This window comes from Triticum aestivum, chromosome 3B, assembly GCF_018294505.1.
Source record: "Triticum aestivum cultivar Chinese Spring chromosome 3B, IWGSC CS RefSeq v2.1, whole genome shotgun sequence".
Taxonomy (NCBI): domain Eukaryota; kingdom Viridiplantae; phylum Streptophyta; class Magnoliopsida; order Poales; family Poaceae; genus Triticum; species Triticum aestivum.
The window spans coordinates 732,016,729-732,032,937 of record NC_057801.1 but is presented as its reverse complement, the minus strand read 5'-3'; the positions used below and the strand labels follow the sequence as shown (position 1 = coordinate 732,032,937).

Genomic DNA, 16,209 nt, shown 5'->3' with positions numbered 1-16,209 from the left:
ACTCTGCTGCTAAGAGCCGAGCCACCTCTTCGCCAATAGCCTTCCTTTTCTGGACGGCGGACCATCCCAGATGTTCCTTGACAGGTTTTGCCTTTGAATCAAATCGTAGACGGTGCTCAGCCAGCCCTTGGGTACACCTGGCATGTCAGAAGGTTTCCATGCAAATATGTCACAGTTCTCACGGAGGAACTGGATGAGCGTTTCTTCCTATTTGGGGTCAAGTGTTGTGGAGATATTAGTCGGAGCAGCGTTGGGGTCGGTTGGGTGGATGTGAACTGGCTTTGTCTCACCGGACGACTGAAATGCTGATTCCGTAGCGGGCTTCTTGGCTCACAACAAATCACTCGGGTCTGCATTTCTCCGGTGTTCCTGCCACTCTTCTGCTACCATCTGAGCATCGGCGATCTTTGAGCCTTTCTGAAAGCACTCTTCCGCCTTCTTCCGATTGCCAGTAACAGTGATCACACCTTTGGGGCCAGGCATCATTAATTTGAGGTACACGTAGCATGGTCGAGCCATAAAACGTGCATAAGCTGGCCTGCCCAAAATAGCGTGATAGGCACTTTGGAAATCCACAACCTCAAATGTCAACTTTTCTTTGCGGAAGTTTTTGGAATCACCAAAAACCACATCGAGAGCAATCTGGCCGAGTGACGCGGCCTTCTTGCCAGGAATGACTCGATAGAAACTCATGTTGCTTCTGCTGAGTCTGGACATCGGAATGCCCATCCCTTTCAGTGTCTCTGTGTACAATATATTCAAACTACTGCCGCCATCCATCAACACTTTAGTCAGTCGAGTGCCTTCGACGACTGGGTCGACCACCAGAGCTTGCCTCCCAGGGGTGGCTATGTGCATCGGGTGATCAGACTGGTCGAATGTGATGGCCGTCTGAGACCACTTCAGATAATTGGGTGTCGCTGGAGCAACCATATTCACCTCTCGGTTTATAACTTTCAGTCGACTTTTGCTCTCAACGTCAGCAAAAATCACCAGAGTGGAATTGACCTGAGGATATTCCTCGTCACTATCCCCCTTGTCCTCAACTTTGTCCAACTCCTTTTCCTTATCTTTGGATTGTTTCCCTTGGAACTGCTGTATCAAGAGTCGACACTGTCGAGTGGTATGCTTCGGGTAGATGAAATTACCCTCTTCATCTTTCTTCATGTGGATGTGGCACGGCAAATCCATCATGTCATTTCCTTCTTTATCCTTCACTTTCTTGGGGTTCCAAGGCCCTTTGGGCTTCCCTTTGAACTTTCCTTGAGTCACGGCCAAGGCTTCTCTAGGAGCAGCTGGCTCGGCTTTCCGCTTTTGCTTTCGACTGGAGTTCCCTCCTCCGGTTTCCTGGGCGACTGACTTGTGCTTGCCACTCCGGAGTCGATCCTCTTCCTCACCATTGGCATATTTGGTGGCTATCTCCATCATTCGACTCAGAGACATGTCTTCGGTTCGACCGAATTTCAGGCTTAGCTCTCTGTACTTAATGCCTTCCTTGAAGGCACAGACTGCCTGGTGATCAGATACATTCTCTACCGTGTGATGTAATGTGATCCATCTCTGGATGTAATCTCTCAAAGTCTCATTCGACTTCTGCACACAAGTTTGCAGCTCTGTCAGTCCTGCTGGTCGCTTGCATGTTCCTTCAAACGTTCTAACAAACACTCGGGAAAGATCTTCCCACGTGTAAATGCTACTGGGTGTCAACTGATTCAACCATGCTCTGGCCGATCCCTCCAACATAAGAGGCAGATGTTTCATGGCCACCTCATCATTTCTGCCGCCGATCTGGACAGCCACTCGGTAGTCTTCAAGCCAAGTATCAGGCTTAGACTCACCATTGAACTTACTGACTCCAGTCGCCAACCTGAAGTTGGGGGGAATCATTGCGGCCCTGATGGCTCTGCTGAAACCTCTGGTCCTGAGACATGCACTCGGCTGCTGGTGGGTATATCTATGTCGTGACCCTCTCGGTGAGCTCTGTTCCGGTCGACCAGACCTTGAACAATGATGGACCTCGCATCAAAGCCTGGTTCCCTGGGGTCGACTGGAATTCTTCGCCCACCACTGTGCTAGCGTCTATCATCCTGCTGTCGAGGTGCGTAGGATCCACCCCTTGGGGGAGGGGTGGGCACTCGACGTCGATCATCACGATCGAATCGGTGATCATACTGCTCACGGTTCTTGTACTGATCGTGCCGGTCTCCACGCCCCTCACGCCTCGGGGGCGATCTGGGGCTATGAGCCGACTGGACTGTATTCGCAGCCATGAATCTGCTGTGAATCCTATTCCGCGACTGTGATACAGCTGAATTTTGATCTCCTGCTGCCCGGAGCAAATCTCTGATCTGCATCAAGCCTCTGCCAACCTCTGACTGGGAACGTTGAATTGACTCTGCTATACAGGCTGCAGCTGCTAAATTCTGAATCGGAGTTCGATATACCTGAGTCGGTGGTGGAAAGAGCTGACGTCGACTGGAGTTCGGAACCCATTGCCGCGCACTCTCGTCGAGTGCCCGCTGAAGGTTCTCCAGTCGAGTGCGCTCAACCAAGTTAGCCAAGCGTGCGTCCTCTAAGGCACGAGCCTCAGGGGTTTCTCCAATGATGGGCGTGTGAAGTGCATCCATGTTCCGGCGGCGAAGTTCTTCCCTTTGCAGCGAAGTGAGGGGCTCAGGGTGATACTCCTCGTGGGAACGCGACGGGTCGTCCCCGCCGTCGCCTCCGTCGGCGCCGGGAAAACCGGGAGGATCGCATGGTCCATCGACCATCAGAACCTCCGCCGTTGGATCACTACTGTCGCACTCGGATGCAGTCTCTGCGGAGCCAGTCGACAGGTCGAACAGGCCGTAGAGAGATTCGTCGGGCTCGATTGCCGCGACTTGGGGGGTGGCCGACTGGCGGGCCACCGCGTGCCTCACCCACCGCTGAAGCCTCGACCGACCGGAGCGCTTGCGCCGGCGGGAAGCAGGGAGGGAGGATGACACAACGACCGACCGATACTGGGTCGACGGTTGCCGCAGGAGGACGCCGCGGACGCACGCGCGAAAGTGCGTCGCTCCGCGGACTGGGAGCGCGTCGATGTCGAGCGGAGCCTCCTGAAGCCAAGCAGAGTCGTCGGCGATGGACGTGAGCGCGCCGAGACGGATCTCGCGGCCCTCGACCAAAACTCCGCCTGAAACCATGATGAAGGAGATCGAAAAAATTGCAACTTCTCCAATAAGTCACTAAGACACCTGCCCCAAGGTGGGCGCCAACTGTCGTGGTTCTAAGTCTGACAGTAGTGTAGGGGGGTACTAATGGAGAGGCAAGATCTTAGCTATGGAGTAGTTGTACGTGCAAGAGTTTTACGAGTTCAGGCCCTTCTCGGAGGAAGTAATAGCCCTACGTCTCGGTGCCCGGAGGCGGTCGACTGGATTATACGCGTGTGAGTTACAGGGGTGTGAACCCTTTACACTAAGGAGGGGGTGGCTTATATAGAGTTCGCCAGACCACTCCAGCCCTCAGTTATGCAGGGTTTAAAGTACATTAAGACAGGGGGTTACTGGTAACGCCCACATAAAGTGGTATGAAGACCATTAAGGCTACTAATGACAGACCGTTACCCGCAAAGTGACTTTAGATCTCCTGGCCGTCGAGTGATTGGCTTCATGGTCGAGTTGTTGGCTTCATGGTTGAGTGTCTTCGAGTTCGTCGAGTGGAACACCTCTAGGTCGACTGACAGGTGGTTTCTTCTAGAGATGTCCTTGGGTTGGGTAGTTTGGACAGGTCCATGACCCTACCCTAGGTACATAGCTCCATCAAGCACCACCACCGGGGGCCACGAACTTACATGAAATGACATGAAGGTCCCACCAGCGACACCCATGCCACTCGTAAGCCCCGGACAACCGGATCTAGCCCATCCAGATCGAAACCGCTGTCGCCACGGGCGACCACACCACGCAGTCCACCGCGTAGAGACAACCATTCGCGACCCTGCCGTTGCATACCACGCCTGCGCGCAGCCACCACCTGGTGCCGCCAACCCACGTGAGTCATCACCGAGCATGGGGAGAGGAGAACCCGTGGTGGCTGACGCCAGTCGGGCTTCGCCCGGTGGCGACGTGGAGACGGAAGGGGACGGAGGCCGATGGCTCCGCGACGCTAGGTTTCCCCCTCCTGGTCGCTCGCGGAAGCGTCACACACTTCATACTTATAGTATAAAAATACCTTTAGGAAAATATTCTTTGATTTTCCCATGATACAACCAATGAACCAATCAGACCAAAAATATGGTAGTACTATATCGAAAATGCTGGAAATTAAAATCCTTCAGCTTTTCTATTTATGCGTTTGGAATCTTCAAATGAAAGAGACCCTAGGTGTAGTGTGATTGGTGATGACAGAGCCGTTAATATCGGCAGCACTAGCAAAATTCTCCTGCTTTCAGAGGTCACCGTCACACCACAGATGCATCCAAGGAGAGCGCGGGTCCATTTTCTGATCACATCGCGCTGTAGGGCATGCAAGCCTCGCCACAGCAGCCCTTGCCTTACACGGCATCCTTATCCTCGAGAAATTTAACCACTTTCGGCTCATTGGTTCTCACCGGGGCGCGGGCAGATATTTCGGCGGCCCAGCTCCCGTACGTCCTAGCTGGAGCCCTCCGCTTCCACACACACACGTTCCAATCCGACTCGTCCCTTGTTTTTCACAGCGTGGATAAGGACGGGTGCAGTGGTCGTGCAGGAGTGGTGGTGGTGGTGCACTGTTTGTTTGAAAAGGCTAGTGGCGGCCAGGTTCACCCCCGCATTCCTCATCTGGAATTTACCAAGTTTGTTTATGAACCGGGGGTGCGGTCCTGGATCAACGATTTTTATAAGCAAATCAGTGGGCTCGTGAATTCTCTGTTCGCCGTCTCCATGTTTTCTTTACCACCATTGGCGGCCACGAGGGAGGTGTACGGTAATTCGTCACCCCCACGGACCCATCCATGTCACCCCCGCGGACCCGTCCATCTCTCCCCCACGCTCCCCTGAGCAGTGGAGTCCCCTCTCGCTCGCTCGCTCCGGCCACGCTCCCTGACACACCTTTCCAACCACCGAGAAAGACGAGAGAAGAGAGAAACAGGACAGAAGGCGGAGGAGAGGAGGGTGGTGGGGATGGCGCGGCGCGGGCGTGTGGAGCTGCGGCGGATCGAGGACCGGACGAGCCGGCAGGTGCGCTTCTCCAAGCGCCGCTCGGGGCTCTTCAAGAAGGCCTTCGAGCTCGCGGTCCTCTGCGACGCCGAGGTCTCGCTGCTCGTCTTCTCCCCCGCCGGCAGGCTCTACGAGTACGCCTCCTCCAGGTGCATGCCGCTCGCCGATCCCCGCACTCTGTTTTGTTTACCTGCTCGCTCCTCTGCAATTTCGCCCAGTAATTAAGATCGCTAGACTCGCTCCGATTCAAATGTTTGAATCCTGCTCTCCCCTTGGCTTCTCGTAGTTGGTAAACCAAGGCTGCAAGCCTACCACCTTGCACGAACCTCATTGGGATCTTTGGTTGGTTTCTCACACTGCTATGCTAGTATCGGCACCACCACCTTGCACATGAGCACGAGCTCTGCTTTTTTAAGTAGATAGCAGTAGTGCTTTTTTAGAAAGGAATAGCAGTAGTGTTTTTGGTTCGTCCGGGAGAAAACTACGCGTGGTCTTGTACTGCTCCATGGAAGCTTCTCTAGTGGCGTTGACCCTGTGTCCGTATTGTTCCGCGTAGCATAGGAGACGGCAAGGACGCTTGAGCCCGTTGGCTTTCGCATCGGCACTTGCTCTACCGCGCAGCCGCATGCGCTGGCACACTGATTAGGATTTAGGAGTAGTGCTGCCTCTGTTCTAATAAAATACAAGTAAACTTTTTTATGTTCAACAAAGTTTATAATAAAATATGTTAACATCTACAGTTTTCTCTATAAATTTGGACAAAACTAAAAAGTTTGACGCGCCCGTGCTTTTCAAGGTCTAACTTTGACCATAAATTTAACCAATGAGACCGACTGCGGCAGGAGAAAAAGTTCACCGGTATAACTTTTGCTCCCGCCGCAGTTGGTCTCACTGGTTAAATTTATGATCAAAATTGAAGCATGTGAATAGAGGAAGCACCAACGGATGGAGTATATTGTAGTGGTGCATATTTGATTGTATGTGCTGAGTGAAAGAACCAAGTTAACGCCAAGTCTACTATACGTTCTACTAAAATGAAAGAAAAAATTACTCTTTGGCTACACTGAGTATAGTAAATCGGCATATATGAGATTAAGATAAGTAACTTGCACACGTAAAAGAAACTAAGGATGCGTGTAGTTCAGTTGTGGGTTCTATGAGAAAGATGTTGTGAGCCAAGAATTATGACAAACATGAAAGTTATTTGGGGTTTTCTTTCAAAAAAAAAAGTATTACCCTCGGCGTCTACATCAAGCGATGCACACGGTCATTTTTATTATAGTATTCAGCAGAGTTCAACAAAACAAATATATGGATCAACTCAATGCCACCTTATGAAACCACAGTTGCTAGACGGACTCCCGCCTTTTCCCTTCCTCCCCGGGTGCCCCCGCGGGCGGCAGGGGAGGAATCCTAGCCACCGGCCGCCTCTCCACTTCCCCTCCCCTCCTCCCTCTCCCGCCGCCACCAGAGGGCGCGACCGGGCGAACCTCGGCCGACGCCGACGCTGGCGGGGATTCCTCATCCCCTCGCGCGGCAGGGGCTAGCTTGGGTCGGCGTCTTTGTGCCTGAGCGATGCGATGCGTGGGTCATGGCGGCGCGATGGTAGGTCTGCGTGGCGGCGGCCCCATGTCTTGTCTGCGGCATGGTAGGTTGCGCTGGGGCGGGGCACGCCCGGTCATGCGCTGGCGGCAGCTGATGCAATTGCGGCCGGATCCAGCGGGCGACACGGGTTGGGGCGTGTTGCGGACAGCTGGGCCATGGTCAGCCGTCTCTGCAGTTGTCAGTGGAGGTGGCGGCGTGGTAGAGGTGGAGTTCATGCGGTGGGTGTGTCGCGGTCTCCTCCCACGGGCTTGCAACGTCCGGTGTGCTGGGTTGTGTGGTGGCCCTCAGCGCTGGCGCAGCGGTGGCAGAGCATGCTGTGGGGGCCGACGGAGGTGATGGCGATTGGCGTCTGGAGGTACTGGCTGCCACAGGGCGATAGAAGGTGTCGGATGTCGAAGTATTCTCCCCATCTAGATCTGGACAGCCAGATCTGACGAGGCGACGCCTACCCTCCTGGTAGTGTTGGCTGGCAGTTGGCCGCCGGCGTAGGCTGGCCTGCCGGGGCAGGGGTTGACACGGGTCCACCTAGTCGGGGCTAGTTGCTCATTGCGCTTGCTCCGGTCACCTCCGGCCAGGTCGCGATGGAGTCCGTGGGGTTGCTTGGGAGTGGCGTCTTCTTGTTGGAGCATCGGTGTTGGTATCGTCCTTGGATGCCGGGGCAGCCTCAGAAGGTGTGCTACTCAGACTGCTCTCCGGCAGGCTCCGTTGTGGCGGTGGTGGCTTCGACTCTTGGTTGTGTGGGCAGCAAGGGGAGTAACGGTGGATGGCTCTGGCCTGCTCTCTTCAAGCGGAGGTGGTGGCGCCCAAATCTGGTTTGGACAGGCCAATCTTCGTCGCTGTGGTGGCATGGTGTCTCTTGGTGGGGCAGAGGAGTTCCCAAGCGAAATCTTCGCGCTTTAGCACCGGCAACAACGACGCATGTGGCTGTCGTTATCCTCTTGAGGATGTTGTTGAGGACCTATTCCTTGTACCGGGGTTCCGAAAGAAAATCCATGTCAGCGGACTCGCAGTGGCGACGCTTGGCACCATAACCCTCTTGAGGGGGTTGTCGAGGAGCTATGACGCTGATTGTCGGGCCATGGCAATGTACTAGGATCGGTCTATGCTTCATGTTGCATCTTTAGATTTTCTTTATTGAGGGCTTCTTCACTACCATGTATCGTTCGGCCGTGTACCTTGTTGTGTTGTTTGCTTTATTTATAAAGCGGGGCGAAAGCCTATTTCAAAAGAAAATCATAGTTGCTACACCTACAAGCTTGATAATGTGCCTTGACCTCGCACCAACACATATAATCTAATCCGGTCTCATCAAGACGCCCACCGGGAAGCCGAGAGCATCAATCGGTCTAGTAGACCCTCTGCGTGCACTACATGCACACGCTCTATAATCGGCCGCAACCATCTTCCGCCATCGCACCTTCAACGGATTCACCTAGCCAGGCCATTTTGTTGTCGATTCCACCACGTCGCCAAACAACGCCACCATCCTGCACGCGTCCATCAACATGCGTCAGTCGTCGAGACCCGTCGTCGTTGCGGTAGATGCAACACCACTCCTCCTTTTGTCACATCTAGGCATCACCTACTCCAAAACAATGCCCCCAAGAAGGAGAACGTCCTCGAAGGCAACTCCATCGTCTGATTCGGGAGATCCAGATCTAGGTTCCGCCTGGAGCAGTCAAGACGAGGTGGCAACGATTGCAACCGATGATGTCTTCGACAAGGAGACGACGCCCAAGATGACGCCAACGTCAACCATGACCGAGGTCGACACAGTTTTCACCGGCATTTGCACCACTACGAACCAATAGCTGCCTAGATCCGCGCATAGCTACTGAAATGCTGGCAGGGAACCATCAGCCCTCGTTGACCCCTCTAGCGATGACAATTCTAGGTGGATACCAGATCAACGGCCACCTTCGCGCCTTCCATAGCCAGAGAACATACGGGCTCATGCGGGCCATGTAGACGAGCACCACCCCCGCGCGACCATAGAACATCGCTCTGGCAACCCCCATGAAAGAAATCGACACCATGGCCACGGGTTGAGGCGCCGCACTCATGTTGCGACAACCCAATAGCCGACCTAGTCACCCCATATGATTGCAATGTTGTCCTCCAGTTGTCCACTATTAGACGAACACGAGTTTGAAGATTGCATCTGAGATAGGTAGTCTTGGGACGACGAGGACAACTCGACAAGCTGCCCCTCAACACCAGAAACTGAAGATGAGAAACCTCCCTAAGCCATTCCCTTGGATCAGGTCCTCATGACAGCTCCAAAGGCACAGGCAACACCAGCAATACCCTTCCCCCGGTGCCACCCAGCCCAGCGCTAAGCCTCTCATCAGAAACCTCAGCAGGCCTGCTCCCACGAGCACCATCCCTCCGGCTATAGGTAACCTGGGATCTATCCCTAAGGGAACTATCCCACCGGGCTCCACCACTAAGGGCTAATTTGGTAGCCCGGGATCCGGGGGGTCCCCACTTATTCCCTGGCCTGAGAAACCATGGGCCGGAGCAGCCCCGAAAAAATTCATCATGCCATTTGGGCACCCATGTGGGGGGAGGGACCCCGACCCTTTTCACGTCCTTTCCTCAAGAGAGAGTTCCACACCTCTATAGACTGGGTAGGAAAACCCTCGCTCGGTTGCTCTTGCGACCGAAAGGCGACAACGCATCAGTGGTGCCTCTCGAGATTCTCTCTCTCTGACAACCGAAATAGCAGGCCCCGCTTTCCTCTGCATCGGCCCCTAATCTCTGCACTTGCATGCTCCTCTACTCTCTAGCGATGGCGACGTTGACGACTCCGGCTTGGCGTTCATGTTTCTCCTTCTCACAAGATCAACTCCATTCAAATCTTTGCCCCGTCTGGCAACGACAACGATTGCCATTCGTGTTCCTCCTCCTTCGACCAAGGTAAGCCCCCTCCTCCTCCTTTTCCCCCTGCCCCCCCCCCCCTCCCCCTCTTTTGTTGTCCAAACAACAATGGGGAATTTACCTATGGTAGTCCGGGATTTCAATTGAGTAGGGAAATCCTCCCTTGGGGGTTTCTTGCCCATGGTTTATCATCGCCAACAACCAAATGAGCCCTAAGGGTTTGATCCCATCGGGCTCCACTCCTCAGGGCACAGTCCCTCCGTCCACCAATCGTTTGGGATCCGGCCCCCCAGCTTCATATCATTGGGCATCGTCCCCCTATACTTGACAGCGGTACCGGGCCTTGGGCTTCATGACACCATCCACGCTGGTGTTTACGAAAACCTTACTCTAGCTCCTCCATGCCTGTGGTTGGGGAAGACCCCAACAACGAGGACCATGGAAGCCATCAGGCAAGCTACTATAGCCACTCACTTGTAGCTACAAAAAGACCGAGGCCACGACGCGATAGGCCCAAATGATGGAAACCATGATGAACAAACATCGCCGATAAGCACGACACCAGTCCCTCGCCATGACGGCCACCCTTGCAGCATGCAGACACAAGATCGACAACGATGGAAAGCTCGAGGTCATGCATACTCTAGCTTGCATCTTACTTGTAGCGTCCGCCCTTGCAGACTGCGGGTCATGTCGGGTCTTTTGGGTGGGGACATCATCGCTCCTCTCCAAACCCTGCTACACAACACTGTTGAGCTCCTAGAGAACATAAGCGGTTTGAGGCTTCGCTTCAGCAACACGGACGATGTACTTCTGCTGCAAGTCACCCCTGGAAGCTTAGTCTCCATGGCTCTCAGCCTGATAACATGCTAAGCCAATCTCGGCCATTACCGACCAAAATCCACTACCTCCACCCTGACCTCCCCTGTGCACGAATGTCTCGGACATCAACCCGGCCTTCATGATCACACCTGGGCCTGGGAAAGGAGAGATATGGCTAGAACTATGAGCTAGTAGCAGTAATATCAACTCCCTTCACTGCAAGCATTGCCGACCATGCTTGCCTATGAAGTAATTATGCATCCCGTCCCAAAGTCATTCATCGTGCGCGTCGACAAATACTCTGGGGTCTAAAGATGGATCGTTGCCTTAGTGGTTACCTAACGATGGTGGACATGTCAAGAGGTGATATTGCCAACCCCTCGGATGCATGCCTCTCTACCTGACGGGGTCAGCGAGGACATGGCTCAATGAGCATCCCCCAAGCACAAGTTGCGAGTGGTCAGACTTTGAGCATGCCTTCATCAACAACTTTGAAGGGACATATCAACGTCCGACAGTGCGTACAACCTCCATAACTGCATCCAAGGCGACAAAGAGTTTGTCCATGATTTCATCACCCACCAGCTCAAGAAACGCAACTCGTTATCCAACATTTCTGACGAGCAAGCTATCCAAATGTTTATCAATGGTGCACAAGACCCATTCCCACGTCACAAAATTGGCAGAAAGCAAGCAGATGAAAGGCCCACCACCAGGGGGTAGCTCACGAAGGTTGCAAATGACTAAGCAACTGATGACGAGATGGTTCGCGTAGGCCGTCATTAGATGGCAGCTCCAGATGGCCACAAGTCACCTAAAGCCAGAAGAAACAGGAACTACAACCGCAAAAAAGGCCGGAAGACGAGGGATACCAAGCCAGACTCTGACCTCATAGCAGCCACCAACGAAGCTGGATCCAACGGCTTCAAGAGGCAAAAGTGGGACAACAAAACTAAGCAAGCGGGGTACACTTTTGAGGAAATCGTGAGTGATGCCTTACCTCTTATCTCTAAAAGAAATCATTATTATTTAAAGGACTAAAACAATTAATGGTTGTAAAGGAGGAATAGATAAGGCTTCATGTACAAGTAAGCATACATGTACTCAAACACAACCACTTGTTTGGAAAAATGTGCTAGACTATTTGTCTAGATACAATATCTCCAATTAGCCCATCAATACAACAACAACAAAGCCTTTAGTCCCAAACAAGTTGGGGTAGGCTAGAGGTGAAACCCATAAGATCTAGCGACCAACTCATGGCTCTGGCACATGGATAGCAAGCTTCCATGCACCCCTGTCCATAGCTAGTTCTCTGGTGATACTCCAATCCTTCAGGTCTCTCTTAACGGACTCCTTCCATGTCAAATTTGGTCTACCCCGGTCTCTCTTGACATTCTCCGCACGCTTTAGCCGCCTGCTATGCACTGGAGCTTCTGGAGGCCTGCGCTGAATATGCCCAAACCATCTCAAACGATGTTGGACAAGCTTCTCTTCAATTGGTGCTACCCCAACTCTATCTCGTATATCATCATTCTGGATTCTATCCTTCTTCGTGTGGCCACACATCCATCTCAACATACGCATCTCCGCCACACCTAATTGTTGAACATGTCGCAGCCAACACTCAGTGTCATATAACATTGCAGGTCGAACAGCCGTCCTATAGAACTTGCCTTTTAGCTTTTTTGGCACTCTCTTGCCACAGAGAATGCCAGAAGCTTGGCGCCACTTCATCCATATGGCTTTGATTCGATGGTTCACATCTTCCTCAATACCCCCATCCTCCTGTAGCATTGACCCCAAATATCGAAAGGTGTCCTTCTGAGGTACCACCTGCCCCTCAAGGTTAACATCCTCCTCCTCACACCTAGTAGTACTGATAACCGCACATCATGTACTCGGTTTTAGTTCTACTAAGCCTAAACCCTTTCGATTCCAAGGTTTGTCTCCATAACTACTTCCTATTTACCCCCTTCCGACTATCGTCAACTAGCACCACATCATCCGCAAAGAGCATACACCATGGGATATCTCCTTGTATATCCCTTGTGACCTCATCCATCAGCAAGGCAAAAAGATAAGGGCTCAGAGCTGACCCCTGATGTAGTCCTATCTTAATTGGGAAGTCATCAGTGTCGACATCACTTGTTCGAACACTTGTCACAATATTATCATACATGTCCTTGATGAGGGTAATGTACTTTGTTGGGACTTTGTGTTTCTCCAAGGCCCACCACATGACATTCCTCGGTATATTATCATAGGCCTTCTCCAAGTCAATGAACACCATATGCAAGTCCTTCTTTTGCTCCCTGTATCTCTCCATAAGTTGTCGTTTAAGAAAATGGTTTCCATGGTCGACCTCCCAGGCATGAAACTAAACTGATTTTTGGTCACGCTTGTCATTCTTCTTAAGCGGTGCTCAATGACTCTCTCCCATAGCTTCATTGTATGGCTCATCAGCTTAATTCCACGACAATTAGTACAACTCTGAACACCCCCTTGTTCTTGAAGATTGGTACTAATATACTCCGTCTACAGTCTTCTGGCATCTTGTTTGCCCGAAAAATGAGGTTGAAAAGCCTGGTTAGCCATACTATCGCTATGTCCCCGAGGCCTTTCCACACCTCAATAGGGGATACAATCAGAGCCCATCGCCTTGATTATATGTTACAATATATCACAATTATGTTATATGAACTGGGTTATCCTTATTCATTCCACACGTCGTAATATCATTAAAGTGTCTTTTAGTTTAGTTATGGTTCTAATTTAACAAAAATAAGAACCGCATAGAAGCCATTTCATATAAACATGGAAATACGAGTGAACCATGGATGTCCTTCATGTAGATGTTATGAGTACTGGCAACAATTGCAAACAAAATGTCAATGGAATACACAAATGTTCCAACGTCAGTATTTTTGAAGTCAACACCCATTGTTGGTTGTGTCAACATACCGTCATACAGACCTATTCATGTTGTTGTTCTGGAAACATCAAAAGATTAGGGGGTATCTTTAGTAACATGATCGCAACAAAGATTTGCATCAACAAATTGAATAGGTCCAATCCCCTCAACCTAGCGTGATCTAGTACTATGTTACAAAGGTGTCAAGGGAGGTTTGGTCGTAGGTTGGAATCATTCGAGACTCCTTGGCACCCTCTCCAAACTTATATGTTGCTCCAAGTTATATGAGATTCCTTGGATTTGACACTAGGCTCCCTGACGAGTCATGGAACTCTGATGCCTTTCGCTTGATCCTATTCAAGTGAGAGTGAAGTGGGTACATCCTATGGGGTGCTTATATGGGCTATGGGTTCTTGACAAATGGCCAAGGCTACCCTTGAGACAATATAAGGAGGGTTAGTGGAGGTAATGTTTGCTCAATAGTGGATAACGGGAGGGGATGGGTTCATAGACCATGTGTAATACCCCGACCACAACCACCGGTTCTCGATTGTTATGCCTGGTGGGATCTAGACTGGCGCCACACACCAACACTACTCTTTCATGCACACTTTTTCCTCACTCATGCGCACCCGAGATTAACTTCCTAGTCATTCACCATCCTCAAATTTCTCCAAGCCAAGCTTGCTTAACTTTGAGGTTCCTTGTGAATGGGCTCCCAGGAAACAAGGAATTCCTTGTCGATATGAGTAGCATTTCTATTAACCCAGGATGTCACACCATGGTGGGTCATTCCCTCTCACTCCTCCATCATGGCAGGCTTCTCTTCTCGGGCTCCCTTCTTGATGTGTGCCTATTTACTCCTAGCCACTCCTTTGAATTGGTCTTTTATCTTTTTCACCATATTGACTTAGTTGACCATGTTAGGTTATTTTAATTTTGTTGTCTTGCTAAGCGGCTGCTTTGATGGGCTAGGTACGACCCATAGGTAGAATTAGTTATTATAACAAAGTTGTCGCCTAGAAACCCTAGACACCTGAATGAGACATTTGATGAGGACAAAGACCCACGAGCCCTTAGCACTTCTGCATAGGATGCAACTGAGATGGTGTCGGGGTTGGGGAAGCTTTTCTCAACACGACACCAACGGCACAATCTCTAACTAGACTAACCTAAAATAGTGTTTTAAAGGTGCCTGTAAGGCGCTGTGTACGCAATGGTTAGGCGTCAGGGCGCCCTCCAAGCTCAAGGCATCGAGCTTGCCTTAGATAGCTATGTAAGACGTCCACCTTAACCTTTAGATAGTTTGATACGACCTCTTAGGCGTCCAGGTTGGAGCTCTCATACATATTGGATGCCTTGAGCTTGCCAGGCAAGGGAGCATTTTTTTCATGCGGGAAACTGAGTCTTGGCTGGAAACATAGGAGGATGTTGGTACCAACATGTAAGATGGGGGATAGATAGAGGGAGAGATAATCTCCAATCCACACACTCCTCCCCCTACTCTCCAGTTGCTCCTCTCCAGGAGATTTGTTGCCTCCTCTCAAGCAAATCCTCTTCGGTAGCTCCTCCTCTCTACTACAACAGCAACCAACAGCAAGCAACAGCAAGGAGCCAAGGATACAAAGTACTAGTTGCCAATGTATGCCTCCCCATCCTTTACCCCTCCCCAACCCCCTTCCCCCACCCTCCATTGCTCTCTTTATTCCATGTTCAGTTGTTTACTGCTTGCTGCTTTGTTGGTTGCTCACAGCATCTCTACAACCTGCAGCAATTGCAAGGTGTGTATGCCTAGTTGCCTACCAAATTCCACCCTATTCTGCTGATTAGAACTCTCTCAGGCGTCGTCTGGCCTTATGGCTTAGTGCTTAGCTGGTGAGGCGCCTCTAGCACGTTGCCTCACCTTACCGACTTACAAACATTGCGTAAAACTATGTATTTGCTTGATGTGCGGAGGCGGAGCTCCCATCCCTTCCCGCAGCCGGAGCGGCGGTTGGATGGGAAGGAGCTCACAAGCTTGCCTACGACTGAAAGTGTGATTAGGTACGCCCTCTTTCTGCCTCCTGAGAACCACTACCTTTCTATTTATGCCATACACCTCCTGCCTTTCCCTTAGCTTCATATTACTTAGTCCATTCATCATTAGCAAAACGCACACACCATTCATGTCCTTAAGTAGAAGAACAATTAAGAAATAGTGCATTATAATGTGTTAGAAAATTCCTTTTATGTGAGCAAATTCCTTTTACTTCGCTAGCCGCAAATAACTAGATTTGTACCTAAGTAGAAAACACTTACTTTACTCCGTAGATTTGAACCACTTCGGTAAAACTAAATCACTTCGCAGAACCACTTCGGTAAAACTAAACCACTCAAAAAATCAGGCCTAAGTACTACCTCTGTTTCTAAATATAAGACATTTTGGTAGTTTAAATTAGGCTGCCAAAAAGTCTTACATATAGGAACATAGGGTGTAGAAAACACTCATATTGTACTCATTGTTTAATTGAATAGAATCCATAACTACGTGATAGCTATCTATACTATTTGATATCCCTTATATATCTCACTAACAAATACGACTGTTGCCGTCCACCCTAGTGTTGTGTGACCGGCCTTAGTCCAAGGTCCATGCCCATCCATGACAATATTTAAAGCCAATAAATTTTCATCTACATGTAAACTCTTCTCGGAGCCTAGACCTAGATAAATGTTTGTGTCTTTGTTGATTAGAGGAAACAGTTATTGTATGCCTACCCATATTAATGTGATATTAATATTTTAGAAATACAAAACCATGGTTATATCACA

General features: G+C 50.7%; 1 protein-coding gene across 1 annotated transcript in view; it reads left to right on the top strand.

The window, feature by feature from the left end:
• Positions 1–4,965: 4,965 nt before the first annotated feature.
• Positions 4,966–16,209, top strand: part of LOC780673 (MADS-box transcription factor 51) — a 31,479-nt gene continuing 20,235 nt past the window's right edge. The window contains exon 1 of the mRNA XM_044495609.1: positions 4,966–5,326. Coding sequence (XP_044351544.1) covers positions 5,142–5,326 — 185 coding nt within the window. The 5' untranslated portion in view covers positions 4,966–5,141. The remainder of the gene's footprint in view (positions 5,327–16,209) is intronic.